This window comes from Amblyomma mixtum, chromosome 1 (genome assembly GCF_055824585.1).
Source record: "Amblyomma mixtum isolate Tamu chromosome 1, ASM5582458v1, whole genome shotgun sequence".
Classification (NCBI taxonomy): domain Eukaryota; kingdom Metazoa; phylum Arthropoda; class Arachnida; order Ixodida; family Ixodidae; genus Amblyomma; species Amblyomma mixtum.
In genome coordinates this window covers 321,208,473-321,231,901 of record NC_143012.1, presented here as the reverse complement: position 1 = coordinate 321,231,901, position 23,429 = coordinate 321,208,473, and the positions used below count along the sequence as shown (strand labels likewise).

At 46.5% G+C, this 23,429-nt stretch overlaps 1 protein-coding gene across 1 annotated transcript in view; it reads right to left on the bottom strand.

The window, feature by feature from the left end:
- Nucleotides 1–23,429, bottom strand: part of LOC149372674 (cell adhesion molecule Dscam1-like) — a 126,875-nt gene that overhangs the window by 53,294 nt on the left and 50,152 nt on the right. The window contains exons 3-8 of the mRNA XM_089567229.1: nt 22,836–22,997; nt 14,782–14,934; nt 14,270–14,387; nt 6,635–6,810; nt 2,267–2,551; nt 1,671–2,078 (exon numbers count right to left, since the gene is read on the bottom strand). Coding sequence (XP_089423355.1) covers nt 1,671–2,078; nt 2,267–2,551; nt 6,635–6,810; nt 14,270–14,387; nt 14,782–14,934; nt 22,836–22,997 — 1,302 coding nt within the window. The remainder of the gene's footprint in view (nt 1–1,670; nt 2,079–2,266; nt 2,552–6,634; nt 6,811–14,269; nt 14,388–14,781; nt 14,935–22,835; nt 22,998–23,429) is intronic.

Sequence of the window (23,429 nt, the reverse complement as noted above, 5' to 3'; positions counted from 1 at the left end):
CCTTCTGCGACCCGCCGTGTGCGGTGGCTTCAAGGTTGTGGTTTCGACCACCTCCGCGGCGGCCGCATTTCGAAGGAGGCGAAATGCAAAAATACCCGTGGGCTGTTCCATGCGAACGTACGATAAAGAAACTGAGGTGGTCTAAACTAATGCGGATCCTTTCACAACGGCGCCTATCTTAGCCCAGTTCTCTCCCCTCTACGTTGAACACCACAATCTAGAACTTTACGCTTTCTTAAAATATACGGCTTTCGCCGGAGCAATACATGCCTGAAATAGGTATATCTGTCAGAGACTTGCATGGAATAAGCATTGAAATCTCGAATGAAATGCGCCTACGCTCGTCAGTGTTTAAGGAAGCCGAAATTTCCATCTGTTGACACTGTTCCCAGTATATTTTTTATGTTTGTGCTTTTTACCATGCGAGACCGACTCACATAAAGACACGTGCATTCACTTTGCTAACATCTGTTTGCCTGCTTTATGACGTCGGCGAAGAAGTATAACCTTTGCTATTACGGACTCTTACGTCCTTGGCTATCAGCACAGTGTTAGTCGTGATCTATTGTTAAATTTTCTTAAACAATAAAAGCATACCGAACGTGGGCTGAAAGCATGCAGGGAACAACGTTCTACGTCCTGCGTAATGTGCATCGCACTTGTCTTTTGTCACCATCATTTTCACTTAGACATCGCGCTTTAGAGCGCTAGCTTTGCAGGGCAGGTTTTTACTACATTTAGCGACATGTATCTACCATCGTTACCCACACGCGTCCGGGAACACCGGACAGCAGAGGCACAGATGACAGGAAAAGAAGTTGAACAAGAAGTTATTTATTCCACTCAACTAAGCCCGATTTATTCTGTGCATTAAACTTTTTTCCCACACCCTCTCCATCGAAGCGGCAGGCGTTAGAACAAACACCCACAAAAGAAGTTCATGAAACGAGGCACAGGAGGGGGCAAAGAGTGCGTATGCGCCGGTGGTATGCGCCGGAACAGGAAGTGACGCAGCTGCGCAAATATGAGCACATATGGGGCGCCGGAGCAGACAGCGATGCAGCTGCGCTGGTAGAGGGTGGCTCAGCAGAAAAGACGGAGCGGCCATAAAGAGGGCGCCACCAAACACAGAGGGCGCCGTCGAAATTAAAATATCAGCTACGCGCTGACGTGACAGGCAGGCGACGTGATAGTGAACTGCGTTCGCAGCAGTGCCATGGTTGAAGCGGAGCAGCGGCTTGCACAAGCTCGTGCTAGTGACGCGACGTGTAAGCTGAAGGCAAGGGCGTGAAAACGTCAACAAGCCGAGAGTGGTCGCGGGACTTGCACAAGTGATTGCACATTCGCAAAGCAAGCTACAGCGCAATGCAAAAGCAAATCTAAAAGGCACATAATTCGAAGAGCTGACGCTAATCACCAGCAACGCTGATAACCAGCAACGTTGGTTAATCGCCCTTTAAATTTTTGTCTCTTTCCGTAGTTCCTATCGGGAACTGCGAATCAACGACATCAGGGTAAGCTCCGCTTATGTTGGCCTCCGACTTGAAGCCTGTACCCGCGTAGCTCGTCATTACTCGAGTTTTTCACCTGCTTTATATCTATGCAAACCCCCTATACATTTGATTCCGCTCACTCGGAAGCAAAGCGACGCACGAGTGAAGGAGTCTTACTTTTGTACCACGAGACGGAGTCCACGGGATAGCCGCCGTACAGACACTGAAGCGTGACGTCCTGCCCGGGCACCGCGGTCACGTTGGACAAGGTTCGATGCACGAACAGCTTGCCGTGCACGTTGACGCGGGCCCAGTGCGAGGCGCTGCCTTCCTCGTTGGTGGCCGTGCACGCGTAGAGGCCCGAGTCGTCGGCCGTGGCGCGCGTCACGTTCAGCACCGAAATGAACTGGTTGCCCACGTGCACGCTCGTCACCCGCACACGGTGGTCGCTGTGGATGGGTTCGCGGTTGCGCTCCCACGTGAAGCTGGGCAGCGGCCGACCTTTGCACTGGCACTGCAGGGAGAAGCTGTCGCCGGGCCTCAAGTTCTTCTGGTAGAAAGTCTGGGTCATGGCCGGCGCCATGGCTGCATTGAGAGACACGTGGCAATTGTACACTTTGTGGTTGGTTCTGTGCGACGTCAGCGGTGCTCTATAAGTTCGAGCAGCAGCCAGTTTGGCTGATGCTCCTGCAGTTGGGCTGCAGTTTTTGCCTACAGTTAAGCTGATCACAGAAGTGACGATTGGGGACATGGAGAGTGACCCATTTTCTTACCTGCCACCGATATCTCTGCCGAGGACTGCACCGTCTCCAGCGCCCCGTCTCCTGCGAAGCACTGGTACATCCCGGCGTCCTCCTTTTTCACGGGCTTGATGACCAGCCGAGTGCCGGTGTCGTCGAGCTGCACCCGCAGGTCGGTGTTGAGGGGCTTGCCGTTCTTGAGCCACGTGACGCTGAGCTGCGGCTCCGCGCTGCTAGACGTTAAGGTGCAGTTTAATGTGGCAGGCATACCCGGCTCCACCACTTGGTAGTTTGGCGTTAGCGCTACGCCCGGTGGCTCTGCGATCATTAGGGAGGCGCAGAGGGTCTTAGAAAGACAATGTGAAGCACCTGCCACGTTACAGCTGGACATATCTTTTGCTTTCGACGGGAGACGACGAAAGTTGCTAACGCTGAGAAATCAATCAATCAATCAATCAATCAATCAATCAATCAATCAATCAATCAATCAATCAATCAATCAATCAATCAATCAATCAATCAATCAATCAATCAATCAATCAATCAATCAATCAATCAAAAATCAATCAATCAATCGTTATTTCGCCGAAAAAAAGCCAGAGGACTCGAGAAGAAAAAGCTCTGCTGAGCTTGACTGCTTGTGGGTCTTACGTAAAGACAGACCAATAGCAGCCTCAGTTCGGAAGTCCGCCAGTGATGGTATTTTAGTACAAAGTATCTACTGTTTGTACAAAAAATAAAATGCGTTGTCGCTCGGGAAGCTTTAATTGACGTTTATAACTGCCACATATAGGGCAGCAGCATTACAGAAGCGTAGGGAGAAGTTTCGAGTTCAAGATGAGTAACAACGTGCTTTGAAATAGCGACTAACGATGCAGTAGACGTGGGATCCGGCTATCTGCGGAGGTACGCTCTCAGAGAAGATGCAGCTGCCAAAAGAATGCAGATGGGTTCGATGTTTGCGAAGAAAGCAAAAAGAACTGTATAAACAGGCCTCCATTTATGGCTGCCTAACTACAACATCTCGTAAATTGTCAGTTGTGTACAGAAATATCAACTGGGACGCAGGGCATTGCCGGAGGACGGTATTCTAGTGCTGTTTCTGAGCGGCGATCAACTCTAGAGTCAGGCAGTAACATCACTACCATGACTTCGTTGCACACTGAAAGCAATATTAATGTAGATAACCTAATACTATACCTTGCGTCAGGTTTTAACATCCTTCGGCGGGAGTGAGTCGCCGCTTCCAGTCGCACCACTTTGCATGCGCTACAATATTCATGAGCCAAACTTGTGAAGCCCATTTTACCACCGTTAAGGATGTACGTTACAATAATAACCCGCAAAGAACTGTAAATTATCTGTCAGTTATCAGCGCTTTGCGAGATTGTGAATGTCATACGTTCTCTCCTGATCCAGAGGAATTATTGTTATTAGTGGCATATTCGTAATAAACCACTAGTAAAAAGTTCGTGTAGAAAAATTCAATAATTTTTGTTTACACTATCTCTTTCTTACCGCAGGGCTGTGCTGTGCTCTTTCTTCCTTCCGGGACTAAACGCGAGCAGTTTCCCTAAATTTAAATGCCATAAATAGCTTTACGCAGCTCTGAAGCGCGACGGTGGCTGAACTCGTATTAAACCTTATGCTAAAATATGTACGGTTGCCCAAAGGTTCCGTCTCCCCGATGTGAGTTCTACTCGCAAAATGTGCAGTGGTCGTACACGCTGAACGAAGGTTTTACTGCACCCAGTTCGGTGCCATTAAATTGTAGACGCTATTAATAAATTTTGAAATATTTGGCTCAATTCCAGTGAAAAAGCTGACTAAAATTTTGAAACTGTCTGCTCCATGGCATCTTTCTATCTTCGTTAGGGGCATATGATATTGGCTAGTTTAGGAAATCATATTTTTTTCTCTCTCGTCACCCTGTGACTATAAACAAAGTGTAGTATCCCTACCGCCAGATAATGAGAAAACGTACGAAATAAGAAGTCATTTTCTGAGTTCCCCAACATTTAATAACATCCCAAACATATAACATTTAAACATTTAACAGCCCACACATTTAATAACAAGCTCGTGACGTAGGCTAGCGTTCAAGTTTATGCTACACATTGCGCTGTGAAATCGCAAAACGCGTTCGAGAAGAGCTGGCGTAGGATTCCAATGGCCTCTTACTTCTGGAATTGTTAGGGGATGCTAAGATGATTGATCAAAACAAACCTCGTATCGTACCGGGTTTTTCCTAAAGAGTTTTCTTCGGAACGTGCATAAGAAGCAGTGGTTTTTGTTCAAGGCTCTTGCCAAAAACATTCACACTAAAAAGAATCAGAAAGAGTTAAAGAGAAGGAAACGCCGCAGCAGTGTAATCAGGGAAGAACATTTATGTAAGCCGTGCGCGAATCCTCGGGAGAAATGGAAAAGCACTCATCCGAATCGTACCTACTTCAGCCGGCTTGATAGGCGATTCGGTTCACCCAGTTTTAAACAGAACCCCGCTGGAGCTCTAGCTTCGCGTTTTTCTCCCCGTTCCATAGTATACCAGTATACCAGCTCAGAATCCAAGACGCAAAAGAAAAAAAGTAAGAAAAAGTGTTTAGCTCATTCCGTTTTCTTTTTCACGTCTTTTCGTGTGCTGCACTATACTGTGCCGAAATACGGATTAGGATATACACACAAGCCGCTACACGAAAAGTATTGCGTAATGGTAGGCAAGGAGATAGATGCTCGACAGGGGCGGACTTATGAGTAGGAGGAGGGGGCGGTGTCCCCATTCAAGCGAGAAATAGCCCATCTTTTCAGTACAACATATCGAAGAAATACGTTGTTCAAGCTAGAAAACCCCCTTCAACCGCACCTCCCAAAGTGCCCCATAAATCCGTTCCTCATACACAGAGGCTGTGGGCAACAATACTAGGAATTCGATGAGTTATGCTTAGTGCTAAGTAAAAGCGAGCTCTAAGTTTGTGCTGGTTGCTGAAATGTGCAGGATAGACAGCGTGCGCGCTTTTGTGAGCTTATAGGATTAGCCATACCGTTAGGCCTGTCTTCCAAGTTCTCGGAGACCTTTCCATTGTTGTTATATGGAACACGCTTACGCGAATCGCGTGTTTTCTGACCATTGTCTTGCAATATTGCACAATCACACAAATATTTAGCTCGCAGTAGAGCGCCACATTTAGAAGTAATAACTATAATAAATATAGTTTTGCATTGTGTTTAGCACTGAGCATAGACAGAAGTGAAAGGTCGAAGGCAAATATTCACGATTTACGCTAGTGCCGTATATTAGATGTTCTTCTGAACTTAACAAGGTGTGAACATTATACGAGCTCTTACTCGCTGAGCAAATGGAATCATGATCGATTCTCGTGCAATAAACTCTCAAGCCCGATACAATGCAGTGCTTCAGCTATCAATTATCTCAACTCTTGAAGTGTCACCTGTTGTGACGCTAACACGCATTCTTTCTACATCGACTGGCTACCTACGCTATGTCGTGCAGCGTAATGTAGTGTAGCGCTGTGGATTGTATGCTTATACATTGGTGGTGCTTAGACGTGGAGGTGTTGTGCGAAACAGTATGCTATTGTGAACTGTCGTCCACGTGCCGAAGCTAGTTAGTAGGATTTTAGGAAACTTACCACAGGTAGCGGCATTGTTTCCCAAATTGCATTACAGGCTCGCTGTATGCAAAGCTGAATGCAAAGCTGAATGCACTCTCGTCCGGTACTGCCCGAAAATTTCTTGCGCAACTGCTTTGCGTCGTTTATTATTTGCTGTCATACCGACAATTAAATAACAGGATAAAGCCGCATCAAGTTTGTATGCGTTGAGTAGGAGTGCCGCAGCTGAGTCTTTAAAACTTGGCTCCAGCTGATTGGTGGAGTTGTAGCGAGGTTGAGGGAAACTACTGGGCAACCGACCACCTTGGCACAGCATGAATACAATAAATCCAGCATAAATACAGCATAAATGCGGGTGCCCACCGGTGATACCATGGGTACAAGCTTTCTCCTGGCCTGATGCTCGGCTTATCTGGGGTGAAATGCTTGGAAAATGGGTCTCTGACCCCGTCTTGAGTAGTCGAAAACACCTTATGCCATGGCGCTATTTAACCAAAGATGCCGTTGGGCAATAAAAGCTAAAAATTATCATCATAAATACAATTATTAACAAACGAATAAGTAAGGCAGTCTTGTCTTATGACAGTCATCTAGAATACCTTGAAGGATCTTTAACTTTCCGAAAAATTAACGGAGACTTAGCTCGTATAATGTTGTAATTCTGGGCAGGCTGTTCTATCTCTGCTGCCTACGATCCACCCCGTACATTCTTTTTCGCCTGCTGAACACAGTTATCAGGAACATCAAAAGATCACCGAAGGACGGTGCTTACCAGTGACGACGAGTGTAGCTTCAGCCCTTATTTCAGCCACATCGTTGCCAGCGATGCATATGTACACGCCATCATTTTCGAGTTTCACCTCTTCAAAGGTCAGGATGCCGTTGACTTGCCTGATGCCGGCAGTATTCATCAGGGGTTCCAGCTGTCTCCTCTGCTGTCTGTACCAACTGGAAAAGGTCGAGGAAGAGGCAAGTCATTCGTAGAGCTCCCTTTTAGAAAATGGGCATGCTTCAGCTCCAGTTAGCTTAGCTCTCCGATAATGTCAAGTTCTATCCCAGTGATAGTGATTTCTCGATGCTGGCACCTCTAGTGTATGCATTGGTTCTTCCCTGCGATATTCTTTTCAGTTATTTTCGAATTATTCTTAGAAAGGACGCTTTAGCACGCGGACAGCAGATATACAAAGTGACGAAGATTGAAACAGTGGTGGTATGAGCAGCCTAAGTCCTTTAGGTTTCCTTTTAACTTCTGTATCATTAGCCGAAACTCCAAGACGGTGCTATTTTGTTGTCCATTTCAGCAGTAAAGCTAGGGCGACAATAAAGGCAGCATGTTGATCGGCAGCATCGCAGCGCACATGCAGCTATCATCACGAGCATATTGATTGTTAGAGAACTTAGAAAGTCGGTGAAGTAGCGCTAGATTAGCGAGCCATCTGCGCTACTCTCACAGTGCGTCCAGGATGCTGTCGTATTAAATTAACATTGTTTCATTGAACTCGGCCCATGTATGCGGACTGACACACACACAATAAAGAACGTTACTGATATAATACCTCTTAAAGAGCTCAGAGCGAGGAGAGCAGCGTTTAATATTGAAAAGGCCCTTGAATAATTCATATTTTAAACCGCTTATACGAAGACTTATGTGCCGCAAAACTGAAGTAATATTTTCGTTGCTTCAATATTTCAGTCGTTGCTGCTTAAAAAAATTCTTAATTGATATTTGGTTTTGCTGCTGATAGTATTAAAATGAGGCATCTAAAACGCAGCACCTTTACCACGAGTACATGCAATTCATGATTTGAATTATTTCCGACCAGTGCAATGGTGGTGAATTTTCTCGGCCATGCATGGCCACCAGTATCCTTGCTCACCATTTTGATGCTGTGTATTTTATACGGGATACTTGATACAAAAGAAGTAAAGAGATATCAAATTATAGTGCGTCTGGCTTTAAAAACTAAGTGTTACTTCTAAAGCGAAGGTTCTTCAGAGAGGTCACCTCAGCACATCGTGAACGCATTAAATGAAAGCCTCCTCCCTTCATTCAAAATATAGATTACGGCAGCGTTGAAACAACGGTCTGAGCAGTTTTCATTTCAGCTACTGGGTAATACTTTTGTAGCCGTGCTCCTACCACGCGGAACTTGATAGAGAAATGAAAGGCAAAGAACGGAATGCAGAGACCGTCTCCGAGTGGGAATCATGGCTTTTTTTAGGTCTGCCCATCAGCAAACGGTTTCGGATTTTCTCAGCGAAGCGCAGAGCCGATTGGAATTGAAAGCCGGACTCCGTGAAGGAAAACCAAGTAAAACAAAGAAAAAAGTAGAATTTGTGCAACGTTTGCGGTAAAAGAGAAGAGCGAGCCAATGTGTCTGAGGGCAAAGCGAATAGGAAATGAGACATCCGCCTAAAACTGCAATCACGCAAAGCTTTGCGCTGCCCGCATCTTGGGTTTTCTTGAAGCCCCCATCCTCATTTATAGAATGTGCCTCGTGCGCTGTAAGCAAATGAGATGGCGGCGGCGCAAAGACGAGGGAAACGCTTGCCGGGCCACACATAAACGAAACGTTGTTGTAAACGAGCACACGGCTCGAGTCCTAGAAGGAACGCGTGCCGTTTGCGCAGCCGAGAACTTTGTTTTTCGGACGCTGAACACATGGAAACTATTTTCAGAAGCAGAGCGCACCAAAGCTCCAGAGAGAAAGAGAAAAAGCTCATTTTTGCTCCTCAAATGGCTGGTGTAGTTATGGAAGTCTCGTTTCCTTTTTTTTTTTTTTAGCGATTTTTCGCTTTGCAGTGAACGCTAACACGCATTCAGGCACAACATTCTTTCAACAGAAAGGCTTTTCTCTCGCGTTGTTTCTTGCTGTGTTAACATCTCGGGCTTCGTGAAGTCTTCAATGAAGTAGTGATCAGATGCACAAATGTTGTTTACGCAAATATCTGAATTCTAAATAGAAACTAAGATCGTAGTTAGGGCGAGTGGCAAGTAAAGGGGTTTTGAGCATTTTACGGCGCGGTAGCATTCCTTTTTCAACGGGTGATGATCGTCGGATCAAACTGAGAGAAAATAGAGCGTACAAACATTGCAACGTCTCATATCACACGATTTTATAGCTTGTACCACTATCACCGCCACTGCCATAAACCTGAACTTTACAGGTGTCACCCCTCCGTCGTTTCAAGACCAGATTGCTCAAACGTGAATGAAATGCTATTTTTATACAAATATCAGTGCTTGTTGAGGCAGTGAGTTTTCTATTCTGTAACTCCTTTCAAGTAAACGCTCTAGTGAAGAAATTGCAGTCGCCGCCCGTCTTTCTTGAAGAAACCGTCACTATGCCATGACGGAGCCGCGAGGGTTTGCCACAATCTTCTTTCTTCGCTTTTACCCTGTGTGGTTTTTCGCCTTTCTGAAGAGTATGCACATGCCTGCTTTCGCACTAGAAAACACATGCGCATGCGCATACAGCTTCGGTCCAGGTAAACATGCGCCAAACTTCTACACATGCCGAACAGCTTTGGAGATTACGCTTCCGCCCGAGAGAAATTCCTCCACAGCGCAGTTACTGATCTCGCGTACTTAGAATTGTGAAAATGGTAATAATTGGCCCGAGTACATATGGATTCATGTTACATTTTGGTGCGGAAAATTTTCTAGCGATTGCGTAGCACTGAGCATTGTACGTAATGCTTTGCGGATTAGTGCAGTGTGAATGTCATGTGTGTTTTCTTACAGGCAGTTAAGTTTTACTTACTTTTTCCAAGCATAATAAGAAAAACATCTGCGTCGTCAGTATCAAGCTATTTCAATCTAAGGTGGCAACAGTTATGACCCAGAAAAATTGACATGCTTTGCGACGTGACAGCAGGAAAGCATGAAACGAATGAGGCGTCGGGAAGTGAAACGACTGCTTCGTCCAAATTGAAAGCAAAAGCACTAAAACGCATCAGCGGGAAAATGATTTCCATGCCAAAGAAAATTCAACGCCGATACTAACCATTCCGGTTTAGAGGTTTACCTTTAGTCGTTTTTAAAAAATGAGCAGGTCTGTCATATCTTTGGCTGTTCACGACTCAAGCGGCTCTATCGCGAGCGCGTTCCATCAAATTCACGACGCGGAGAAATAACGACCAATTTTTTTCTTAAACTCTCTGCAGTGAAATCGTAAAACGAAGGCTGATAAAATCTAGCCTCAACTGCTTCGTCCAGATTGATGATCTGCAAATATCTCGAGACGTGCCTCATTATTCAAATATGCTCCACGCATAAGCTCCATTGCAACTTATTGAGGAGATGATTGCTTTGCGCATTTTTTTTTTTCAGTTCTGCAAAGCTTCTGCGTTTTATACAATGAACGCAAGCTTCTGAAATTATCACGCATACGTTTCATTTTTTTCTCTCTCTCTAATAAATGACAGGGATGGAAGGATTGAAGTAGTGCCGTCGAGTAGAACATGACGTGTACCTAGCAACAATCGAGCACTATTGCCGAGATCAGGGTTCTGCCAAGAGTATAAGGAAAACTCTTTTAACTCACGCTTAAACAAGGTCAGCCTCCACGTTCGGTGAAATACAAACTCCCTGACTTTTTTTGAGTGGCAGTGAGGATGCAACCGTTTGATATCAGTTTTCGCTGAAGCCAAAAAGCTCACACCTCCTGATAAATAAATACAAAAGCCTGCAATCAAAAGAGCGTGCTTTGCCGTCGGGCGAAGCTGCCAGTGAAGGTGACGCGTGCATGCTCGATATAGTCATTACACGCCAGCGCTGATGCTGTGATGAGCTCATTCCTCAAGACATCCCCGAAGTTTTTTGAAACCCCTTGCCTCATCCTCAGCTATTCGTGGCTTTCTATGAAAAGCCGAAATCGCGAGTAATGAGAACCAAAAGATTTCCAGGAACCTGCGGAGCAGTTTTCAAGGAACTTGACTTTATGGCTTGTACCATGAACAACCCAAAAGAAGTGGCAGAACTGTCGTCCTCTTTTTTTTTTCTGTCATGCGAAATTTCACTGGGACTCTGGAACGGGTCGATGAGTAAGCATGTAAAAAGCGGGAAAGTAACAACTTCTAGCCTTTCAAGGTGTTCGTTACTTCATTGTATCCGCTTGTCTCTTGCGTCATCTCGTTCCTTGGTACCCTTCTTTCTGCTTTAGAGTTTGCATTCTTCCCTTAAGCAGCGTAGCTGCGCAGTTTTGTAGTCGTTTCTAGAAACCACGATTTCCACTAATGAACTTGAGTGTTTAAAGTACTGTTCAAAGCAGTTTCTTTTGTAATTGTTCTTTGTACTTGCGCATGACTGCCGAGTAACATCCCTAGTAGTATTTGTTATGCGGCCATGGAGGGTCCTACATTTGGTCGTCACTGAATCCTGGTAACACCATAGATGGAAGTGGCACGTCAAGTAAACAGGTTTAAGTAAAAGATTGCCCTTAAATATCTCTAAAAAAAAGGGGGCGGCTGTCTGCTAACAACCGTCAAAAGGCAACTTGCGTGATGAGATGAGCGTTATGTGCGGAGTAAAGGAAGATGTCAAGTACAAGTGACGACGTATATTTAAGAACACTTGTTATAAGCGCGTCAAAAACAGCGACTCCTATATACCGCGTCCAAAACTGGCAAAATGACGACAATCCTGCGTTATTGTTTCCGACCGTACTTGTAACACCAAGCCCAAAGGAGTGGAAACAAAAAAGTCGAAGTAAAAAAGCTGGCTGCAGGCAAGACAAAAGTGACAAGGCGTATGTCCCTCCCAGCAGCATCGTCATTTCTTCGCAGTGAACTGGCTACAACCGAAGGGATCTTCAACTTTGTCCAACAAGCAGTTCGTGTTGCGCTCTGCCGAACGCTTGGTCTTCCGGGCGCCAACCAAGCAAGCAAGCAGGAAAGCGGGACAGCTCGAGCGAGGCAAAACAGTGCACAAAAGATTCACTCGGAGCTGGGGGACGCTGCATTCGGCGTCGCAGCAGCAAAGCTCTGGAGCTCAAACGACAACAGCGACAACAAAGAGCAACAACAACAACAAAAACAGAAAATACGACAAGCGTATACAACCAAGCGCGAGGCCAGTGCGCGCCACCCCAGCGAAGAGAAGCCCGGGGCAAGAAAACCAAGCGCTCACAGAGACACGAAATGAGTTTTGAACTCCAGCTGTCCGATCTTGTTTCCCGCGTGTCTTCTTTTCCGTTCTCGACGCTGGTATACCGTGGCCCAGCACCCTCCCCTCCCCCTCCCCTTTTCTCTTTCCTTCCCACGCTTTACACCCTTCTTCTCCACAGGCCTCATGATTCGAGAGCTCCAGTCATGTATCGCTGCTCTTGTTGGTCCGCTACACGCAAAGGCGATAGAAACAAAATACTGTAGAAAGAAGGCGCCGGACCGAAAGCACCAGGAACAAGATTTCTTTCTTTCTTATTTGATCGCTGAAGCCGGCCTTGTATTCCCGAAAACTTTCTGTGACGTTCGCGCACAGACTGGCGCGCTGCCTTTCGAATGTCCACTACCTTTTTGCCTGCAGAGCGGATGAAGAAGTCGCGAGCTGCGTCCGCTATTCCCGACGCACTTCAAAGAGCGTTTGCGGAATAGAAATAACAAAGGGTTTGAAAGAGAGAGAGAGAGCGAGGGAAAGGGTATAAATGACCACAGAGAGCTCGGCTTACAAAACAAACTGTCATACCGAATATGACGAGAGAGACCGAAAGTGGGACATACAAAAAGAAAAAGTGAATGATAAGAGAGCGTCTTTCGGACTCCACTTTACGCGGTATTTATTGCGAGACTTAAGCGTCGGCGACGTTTAAGCTAAGCGTGCAGAATAAAAGCGAGGACTTCGGAGTAGGGCCGAACGCGGAGAAAACGTGAAAATAAGAGGAGACCGAACTGCCGCTCTGGCGCTTGAAGCGCCTGAGCATTATTCTAGCCTCGTGTCGCCGACCTAGTTCTTCTCTAAGCCTGTTGACTTTATAGATCAGAGGCGAGCCAAGCTTCCGTGGACTCTTCGGAACGGCGACGTTGGCAAAGACGCAAGAATGCACTAGCACAAGCAACAGCAGATTCGAGAGCAGCAGCAGTATAGAAGCACGAGACCGAGAAAAAGGACCTTTGAGGCTGCAGTCGTAGTCGCCTGATCCGCTATGATGAATCGCACAAGCAACAACGACGCCTCTGAGACTTCCGGCTAGGGGTGTTTTCCATGCGCTGCGAAGAAAAACTCGGCTGAGTCTTGGGTTTGGTGTAGGGATGGGAGAGGGTTTAGGGGAGGGAGAAAGGGGTTGAAGACGGAGTTGGCCGCGCCTGCTGCTGCGAGCATAAAAATGGGCCGTCCAGGCGGAAAAGGAGCTTTAAGCGTGGCGGCGTCGGGGGAAACAGGGAAATATATACACTTGCCGGGAAAGCCGGGAAGTTGTGCGCGTTTGTGTGTCGGGGGTGCGGAAGAAATATGCGCCTATATACTGCACCTCGAGCGTATATGTACTGGACTTTGCGTCTTCTCAAATGCGGCTTGCTGGGAGGCTGTGTCCGCGAGCGTCGCGAGTTTGATTTTGTGAGCTGACGGCTGTGCTGCGAAATGATAAAAAACGCTAAGCTGTGGTGCGCTTAGACCGTCACATTCTTATCACGTACAAAACACAGGGCTTCTGGCGGAGGTTACTGACCCTGTCGTGTTTACCTCGTGACTCTGAGCTCGTTGCTTATGTCTTCATGCCTTTCACTTTGAAACAGTGTCAACACTGGTTTTGCCAAATGCGAAACCATTCTTTTTTAACTGGAAAAGAAAATGCTGTCAAGATTTCGAGTTCTAATTGAATGTTTGATGAACTTAATGATCAGTAGTTGTACGCTAAAACAACTATTTTTTTTCTGTGAGGCAGTAGCAGTTGGGGTGTGCTCCGATTTGACAGGTTGCCTCTGAATTTCTGTACAGCGGACAGAAATCTAAATACACGGGCATTTCACACTTCACCTCTATAGAAATGCAGCCACCGCAGCAGGGATTGAACCCAGGACCTTGAGCTCTGCAGCCGAATGGCATAGACACTGAGCTACCGCGGGAGCATTGTCTCATGACATCCTGGCTCAAAAGCTATGCTTTGCGACATAACATACGATCTCATCGTGCATATCATCTGGGAGCCGTAAACATTCTTCCTGGTTCATGCGAAGCCTTAAAGGTTTCTACCGTTTTTTCCTGGTTCAGGAAATACTTCTTATTAAGAAGTTTAAAAACATGCGCTGTTTTAGACACCTTCTGCTCCCCTTCCCTACTTCGTACCTTGTAAAAATAAAGCAACTTCCCTGCTCTATTTAAGATGCCGACATGAAGCACCTCGTTTTTTTCTTTGTATGATTTCCAGCGCATCGTTATTCAAAGGCAAAAAATAGCAAATGGTATGCTTACGTTACGTTGGCAGGTGGAAAAGCAGCCACCACGCAAGGCAAATTTACAGTCCTTCCCACCGAAGCCTTGACAGTCTTCCGGAAGAGGGTCAGCCTCGGCGCAACACGCTCACCAACATCTGTGCGGGTCAGAAAACAGAATAGAATGAATACGGAGCACTTATACTTCGTCGATGCATGGAAGCTTGGGGCCGCATTCGCGCAGCCATTCTACCTCGAGATTGATTGGGAATTAACCATTGCTTTCATCACGGCCTCACACATTATCGCGAAACGCCGCCAAATGGGAATTGAAACCAGAAATATCTTGGGGGCTATCGTCGATCTTAACTCGAATTTGAGGTGTATACGACTAGGAAGAGAAGCTTCTCTGGGATCATTAAAAAAAGTCTTGCTATTCTTTTTTTTAACTAAATAATACCCGTATAACTATTTGACGTAACTTTAAAACGTTCGCAGGTCATACTACCACATTGGGACGAACGGAACAGACGTGCGGTAGGGGCCACTCACCGACGACGACGGCTCTTCCAGCCTTGATGCTGAGCACGGTGCTGCCCGAGACCGTGTTCCTGACCCGGCACCGGTAAGTGCGCTCTGAGTCGGCCATGTTGGTGCGGTGGATGACCAGCTCCCCCGTCTCGAGCACGCTGTATCGTTCCTCCGCTGAAAGGGAAAAAGCGTCTTACTTCGTGACGTCCTTGGCTGTTGCACATACTTTAAGAATCTGCAGCCAAAAGCCTTCCTTCTAGCTCGCGCATACAGTGCTCATCACTGTTGACAGCCAGACAGTGAAGTTTTTGCCGACTGCTTGTATAAAGCTGAAAACGCGCATCTCGTAAACTCAGTCTTAATACACTGTTATATGGAGGAGGTTGCCTCTGGAACTGGCTCCGGTCACGTTTGCCTAGAGTGCGCTAGCAGACTACTGCGTAAAGAAAATAATCGATATCTGCAACTGCATATCAGTAAGTGAGTGGGTAAGACTTACTAATACATAGCGCAGAACGCACAAACTATACACAGCCAAAAAAAAAAAACGGAGCGGACACTTAAGCTCCGCCGTAAGGGTGTGACGTAACAGCGCTAATGCATTAATGCTCATATATGCGGGACTTGTCATTGTCTGCTTTACATTCGTAGATCCCTGGGAGTCCTTATACCACTCCTCGTACAGTGGTGCCGCGGTTCAGCGATGCACCATGGCCACCGGTGGGGCCTGTGCGACCATGGTTGCTCTTCCCGAGCAACCTCTCGAGTGGCAGTTTAGTGGCAGTGGGCAGTTTGCCCGCAATCCACTATGCAGGTTGTGACGACACCACAAGGTCACGTAACATAGGTGGCCCACCTAAGTTGCTTCTCTGGCAATTTTTCGTGGAATTTTTAGTCACGGTCAATGACGCCGGCGACGACGCCTAGTGTTCTGCGACACTTGCTAAGTAGTGTCTAAAGTGCTAAGTAGTGTCTAAAGTGCTAAATAGTGTCTTTCGTGGGTAGTTTTTGCTTTCTAATCTAAGGGCTACAGTGAGGATGAACAGAATACGCTTCGGCGCTCTAGAAAATAGCATAACTTCAATTAGACTCAAGCTAGTTAGAATGGAGTTTGAATCCAGCTAGCTTGCGCATTGTTTCCTCGCCCACGTGATCAGTGCGTATGAGCGCTTCGTTATTCGCTTCACAACCACGGGGCCCCTACGGCAGCACGTCTAAATTGCATTTATGAATGCTGTACGTATTTTACTGAACTTAGGGCGGAGTGCCGCTGCTGTTGCTGCGGGGTTGAGGTCACGAATATTACCCTGCCCTGTTCCTTATTGAGTCTGTGAAACGAGCTTTTGCTACTCCAAAGGCCGTTGCCGTATGTGTTGTGGTTTACAATTTGCCATTATGGCTATGATAGTTCACCCCTCCAGCTGCGATGCACCGTGCTACACTGTGCTGTTTTTTCCCTGTGCTCTTCTGTCGTCGCGCTGTTCTTTTTCCCTGCTCTGATCTGTTGCTGTGCCGTTTTTTCAATGAGCTGTTTTTTTTTTTTGTGCGCTATTTCAACGCATGCGATCAGGGGTAATAAAGAAGTAACAAGACTACTGTTACTAAAGTGGAATATTAACAGTAAAAACTACAAAAAATATGAGGTATAAATTGTGGCAGAAAGGGAAAGAGAGAGTGTTTGGAAACTCGCCCACGCATTAACCAAAAAGTGCGGAGAAATATAAAGTGGAGAATGGTATTCATGCCTCGGAAACGGAAACCAAGCGGCGACAACACAGAGCAGGAATGTACAGGAGAGCAACATTTGCCATCGCGTAGGCTTCTAGACTCAATTCAACATTCGCTAATGGCTTCGAGCTGATGAAGCCGACTGACATATGAGCAAGAGAAAAAAGAGGGAGAGAAAGCGGGCGAGCAACCTCTTTCAGGCATGTCGAAAAAAAGCGATAAAACTCACCGATCATGGCCAGGCTTTATTTTTATACTCGGCAAATACGAATAAAAAGAAGACATTGAATCCATTGCGCGTTATTCGTAGAAACAAAAACAATTCGCTTTTATTTCTGCCCAGCCGCTTCAGAAGCTGCTATACAGAGGCTGTATATATAAGGGCACGTCGGCGAAGCTAAGCAGCTATAAGAAATGCGAAACGACATAGCCTTCTGAAATGCGAAGCTCCAGCGTTCGCGAGAGAAAAGCCAAGCAGCGTGTTGCTGCTGATATTTTGTCTCTCTACACGTATGTTTTAGGCTCATTACCCGCAGCTGCCGAGCTCCTTTCTGAGCCCCGTATTCTTGTCTTTAGGAGCCGAAGCTTACGCGACGACTAATAAGACCTTTCCCTGATGGGGAAGCTCATTTTGCGCGAACGGCAAAAACAGTTCCCCAGAGAGAGAGAGAAAGAATATTTCTCTCTTTTTTCCTTTTTTTTTTGTTGCGCTTTAACGGCATGCGAATTCTCGGCACGCGCATTTGGCAGGCGACGCTTGAATCTTGCAAGCGTGGCCTCTTTGGGATTAGGCGAAGATGAGATGCGCAAAGCATTCAGAAATATGTCCGTCGCTCGCGCGATTTCCAGAAAGAGAGCGAGTTTTAGTCAAAGTTTTTACACACACGGTCGTCGCGATAATGTTGCGCATTCTAAATGAAGCTTATAAAGTTCCGCCATGAAAGCTATGTAACGCCTGCTCCTCCGACAGGACTTTCGTCTCCCTATAAAGTCGCAAAGACGGCAGGGGCGTAGGAAGAACTGAGAGTTATGTGCCGCTTCATCGCTCTCTTTTTGTCTTATTATGCCGGCGATGATCTGCTTTGCATAAGTTGCTTCTGCTGTTACTTTTCAAGCATTATTTGGCTGGTAGGGGTTGTAGACGACGCTGGAAAGCTAAGTAAAAAGTTAGAATACAGCATGAAGTGAAAAAACGCTAAAAGAAGGAGGCGATGGCGGGAGTTAAGTTACACGTTTTAGTGTAGGCTTTAGTTTTGAGTCTCAGGTTTAGCGAGTGGTTCCGGCATAATAGTATTCTTGCATGCTAAAAGGCTCACAGCGGTCATTGCTGATGAACAAAAAAGCCTGTTCTGTATGCTTGCACACTCACTAAAATAGAAAAAAAATTGTGCACCGACTTCAAAGTTGCATTGTTTTCACGCACAAAACTTCTGAATTTATTTATTTATTATTTACTTATTGTACCCTCAGGGCCAAAGGCATTACAGAGGGGAGTTGATTATATAGGAGAAAACAAAACTATGAATAGAATACTGCGAATGTTATTGGAACAGAAATTCAACTTTCTCCTGAATATACAAAGTTAGCCACTGCATCGCGAAAACGTAGGTTATCTTCAAAGGCTGCAATGTCGGCGGGAAGGCGGTTTTACTCGGCTTAAAACCGGAGAAGGTGCGACTGAAAACAGGCGTTGGTATGACATTTTGCTATCTCGACCTTGTGATGATGATCAATGCGACGGAAATGTATTCGGTATGTTTTTTGTGTTAACGTATAATTCACAGTTGTATTTGCTTTGTCCCCCCCCCCCCCCCTTATGTAATGCCTCAACAGAGGCCTTTAAGGGTAAAATAAATGATGATGATGATGAAAAGAAAATCTTCATGCCGTGAGACGTGGTGATATGCCTTGTGGAAAAGAGTTAAGCGACTGATTTTCTTACGATATTCCAAGGATGAGCAAAAAAGGTGAACTTTCATGGCTGTGATACTTGCGGTACGGTTTTAATAGGAAAGGATGAACAGCATGAAATTATTTTGGATAAGTTCAAGAAAAGTTATAAGGTTTCATGCGCAGGGTCACATACGGATGCTGCGTATTCAAGTTTGGGACGTAGTAGTGTTTTATAATGTGAAAATTTAAACACAAATGCGACAATTTCACATTGCTGGTCACCTCTCGGACTTAGTCGGCAGAATTAGTGAACAGATATAAGTGCGCAGGTTTGTCAACGAGTCGTACCTGCGAGCTCATTGTCATCTTTCACATTTCTGGGGTATCCATGCGAGGAAAGGGTTGGGGGGGGGGGGGGGGGGTGGATGTAGGAGAGACCTGCAGCTATGCTGATGTTTTCCGTAGTTTGAGATCGTTGGCGGTGTTCTCCAGCTTAAAGCTACGATCGTTTAAACAACAGCAGGCGGAGCCGTTCACCGTTAGGGTTTTGCGTGCAATCTGATCCGAAGCTGCTTCGCTAAAGTCCCGGCATCAGTCATGTTCGTATCCTTTCACGAGACGTTCACTCAGACCATTCCTTTCCCTTATCCAACCGGTTTATAAGCCTACCTGTCTGCGGGCGACCTAGGCTTGGTGGACTTTGAGGCCCAACCCGGTTATCAACTGCTCATGGGTTTAATAGCGTGGCGTTAACGAACTCCCCGGTCGGCAGGCTCACTTCAATCTCGCACCGCCCTACTAAATCAAGAAGTGCGCTAGCGGAGGAAAAGCCGCGCAGGAGGGTGTTGCGGTAAGTGCCGGAGGCATCATCGGCGGCACGTCTAGCGCCGCTGGCGCGGAAAGGGTACACAAGACCAACAGCAAAGGAGCCGCGCTAAAGGAGGGAGGTGAGAACCACGACGGAGACTATGATGGAAGGAAGGAGAGGCTGGCAAGAGCGGGAGGGGGATCATGAGGGGGAAAAAGGAGACACGGAACAGGAACCGACGGGGCGGAGTAGGGAGGCCGTTCCTAATGATCCCACTCGGTCTCCCCTTCCCTCCCTGGCTCGGTATCCCTGAGGCAGCGGTCCACGCTGCGGACACCGGAGGGGGTTCTGGATCGGTCCGCTTTTGCGCCGTCGCTGCTGCCAGGGCGCGGGCGTTAATATCTGTAATGGCAGCCTTAAGCCATGGGAGTCAGTTTTCTGGAGAAGTCTTCTGGAAGCGCTCAACACGGAAGGACCTGGCTGCGCGCGCGCACACAGCAATTGAGGCGCGGGGGCAAGGGGGGGGGGGGGGGGGGGTTATGGCCTCCGATGCCACCAGCCGCTTGTGCGGAGCCGAGATCTCGTCAGTTTTGAAGGTGTTCTTTGGTTCGACATCTGGGAAACTATGGCTCATGTCTATCTATGATTTTGAAAAAGGGAAGCGTTTTCTTTGCAGAACGCATTAAGCTTGTGTGGGTCAATGGCCTTTAAACTACGCTGTTATCAGTGGTGAGGTACTAGACAGATGTATCAAACTTGTTGTGCAAGCGGTGTCGTTTCTTGAGATGTCGGTCAGGATCTTGACTTAACATGGAACTGTTCGGCTCTCACGGTTCTCTTATGATTGCGAGAAACGAAGACTCACCTTCTATTCGTGGAATAGCTGGTGCTTGGATAAACTTAGGCACCCTTCCTTGAATTGCAAGGTTAGAGTAAATGCAGCGTAACTATTCACGGAATCAGATGACTGGATTAGAAGTCGCCGTAGCTTAGTTGGTAGAGCACCGGACGCGAAACTCGGAGGTCAATGGTTTGTATCCCACCGATGGCATTTGGTTGTTTTTCTTCGGCTTTTTAATCAATTACCTTCAAGCGATAAAGTAATTTCACTATTAATCACCCAGTCATTAAGACCACAAATAAAAAAAAGAAACATTCCCTTATGCCTCTTGGTTTCGGTGGCTGTTGTCTGACTTCATATGTAAGATCATAACGTGCTACTTGTGTTTGGTGCTGGTAAAAGTTTTCGGTCACTGAGAGATGGTTGCTTGAGCTGACCGCGCCTTGCAAAAATATCCGGCTGTGATTGAAAGAAAAAATAAAAAAGTTCATTGCAGCGGAGCACACCCAACGAAATCAGCCAAACTTGTGACTAACAGTGAAACCGAATTAGTGAAGTGAAGGCTTGTTGCAAACTCGGTAAGCTCTGTTCGGGCTTCTGATTTCTCGGTTCTAAATTAAATCTTAATAACTAATTGCAAATAAGCAGTTAGATATTGTAATCATAACGTTACCCTCTTTGGCAAAATTATGGCATGTCGGGGATATGTGCCGGGAGCATTTTCTCACGCCTGCTACTTGCTTCTGTCACAAAACCTAAAGCCATAAAATAGCACAAGGGTGCAATGACTCTTTCTCTTTGTTTTTCTCGTGAGCAAGTCACCGTGAAATGCTGTTATCTCATTTAGACGTGATGCGAATGACGCTAGCCACTGCACACCGGAACCACCACGTCTTATAAATTGCCTGGCCGCTCATCGGTGTCTCACATTGCAATCAGCAAGTACACCAGTGCGAAACAGGGTCCGGTATATGGCGCACGTGTGGACACATCGGCACGTCCACTCTGTTCGTCGCGTGCATCGTTCTAGGAAGCACGGAGCCGTAGCGTCTTAGAGAGGGGGCTACGCATTCGTCAGCGATGCTCAAACGACCCCGTTTGGCAGCACGACGCCTTCTGGGTAAGAAGCGTGCACTTCTGTACGACGTAGAAACATTGTGTCGATGGCGAGAACAACGAAGAAAAGAAGGAAATAAACGGAGGAAAGCGGAACAAATAGGACACAGAGCGAGCGGCGACAACGAACGGCCTGCAGAGGCTCATGCGGGGCGATCTGGAACGGCGGTAACAACGTTACCGCCGTTGGAGGGCTAAGGGTCCGCCCGCTGCGTACGAACGATGAGCGCTTTCCGCAGTGTCCTGGAGCTTCTCTTCCCGGAATGAGGCTTTTGCTAGAACACAGGCTGCGTGGCGAGTGTGTTGTGCACATCGCTGCACGTGGCCTATTATATAGCCTATAACTCAGAGAGAGAGAGAGATAAAAGAGAGAGAGAGAGAGAAAAGAGAACGGGCAAAACGTCTATGACACTGCGTGAGTTTCTTACGTGCGTTAGAATACGAAAGACGCAAAGTAATAGGAGAACGCGAAAAAAATAAAGTAAAACTTTATAGTGCTTCAAATTTTCGCCGGTATCCAGACAGTTAAAGCTGAAACAAAGAGTTGCTTGGATCCTGCGTTGTGGGTGCCGAAATATAATAAAGGAGACCATTAAATGTAATTTATTATTATTATTATTATTATTATTATTATTATTATTATTATTATTATTATTATTATTATTATTATTAGTGCGTACCCAGGTTAGCAAAAGCGCACGAGCGATCGGCATTCCGTCATTCGTCACCCCTCCGCAAGAAAAATGTTAACTTCATTGCATTGAGGATATCTTCGGTTGAAAGTGATGCTGCTTTTTTCCCACCTCGACTCATGCACGCCGAAGCGCCAGAAAAAGAAAAAAAAAACAAGTCGGGACAGCACCGCTGCCGCGCCACGTCAACTGGGCACACTCAGTGAGAAGGCTCGTTCATATTACCCACTGTACATAGGGGGTCGGTGACGCTCTAATCAGTTGCTAGCAGCAAATACAAAAAATATACATTTGTAAATTATAGAGTTCACGCTGATTTTAAATTTGACCCGAATACTCAGAAAAACAACCTTTTATAATACGAGGATCAAAATCATTTCAGCGTCTACTTAGGCGTGGTTCTTCCTTAGCGGCAGAGAACTGGTAAGTCACATAACTCTGCCACAAATGACCTAGCTTAGTCTTTAACCTAAGTGCAGCTACAGTGGCGCGATTGGTGGCAGTATTACGCAAGACTAGTCTCATTTGCACCAAAAACGGTGCAGTGCGGTGGTGACCTGTTACGTGGACGCGAAGCGCGTGTCCATAATTTTGATAACACGAGGTAGTACACTGCCCGTACATGCTATGTGAAGCCGAAAACGTTGTTTTTCTTTTGCTTTAACAAGCAGAAACCAGTGAAAAATATCAGAAGTTACAATCATTTTATAGACAGGCTTCTGACGGACTTCGTTCGAGAGTAGCACCTTACATTTCTACCAGTCGATAAAATATCGCAGCTTCACAGGCAAAACTTACTGCGCACCATTTGAAGAATACTACCTGAATGCATACTACGGTCCAATTTCCGCGTCTTTCCTCTCTTCAGTAACCGTTCTTTTCTTCCGTTGATAGACTGGGGCATCCGCCCTACTGAGAAAGAGTTAAGGTTGGGAGCACGCGACGGCCACGAATAGAAGCTGGACTAGATTGCCTGAGGTGCAGTGGAGGCGCTTACCCTTGTACGTGGGCCTGCCGATGCTGTAGCCGTCGTCTCGGAGCCAGGCGTCAAATGCGCTGTAGGGGGCCTGCGAACGTCGAACCTGGCAGCGCAGCACAGCCGAACTGCCTCGAATCACCACGCTGTCTCTCGCCCGAGCCTTGATGCGTTCGTCCAGCACTGCGCCGTGGGGAAAAAAAAAAGAAAGCAGTTACACACAGCGCGCACAGAAGGTTAGACTGAGGGACTTTCGATCGAAGAACTGCAAGCCTCGTGTAACAGGAGCCGGAGATGCTCACCATGTTCCTCGGACAGAATGTCTCTTTTTCACGTGCTCCATTTAGGCTATTTTGTGTTGAAAGCACGATATGTGAACAAAGAATAAACCGCAAGGTAGTCAAGTAGAAGCTAGAAAACGCGCACGCTGGAGGTCGCGACGTTTGCATGGCGAGAGGGGTTTAATCTGTGCACTGCAAGAGTCGGCGACTGTAGTGCTTTATAGCTTTATTTTATTCTAACCTAGCTGAAAGATAGGTCTCTTCCCGCTTCAATATTGAAGGCTTAAAACGCGTATGAGTAAAAACATCCGAATCAAAGGTGTGTAGGAATGAA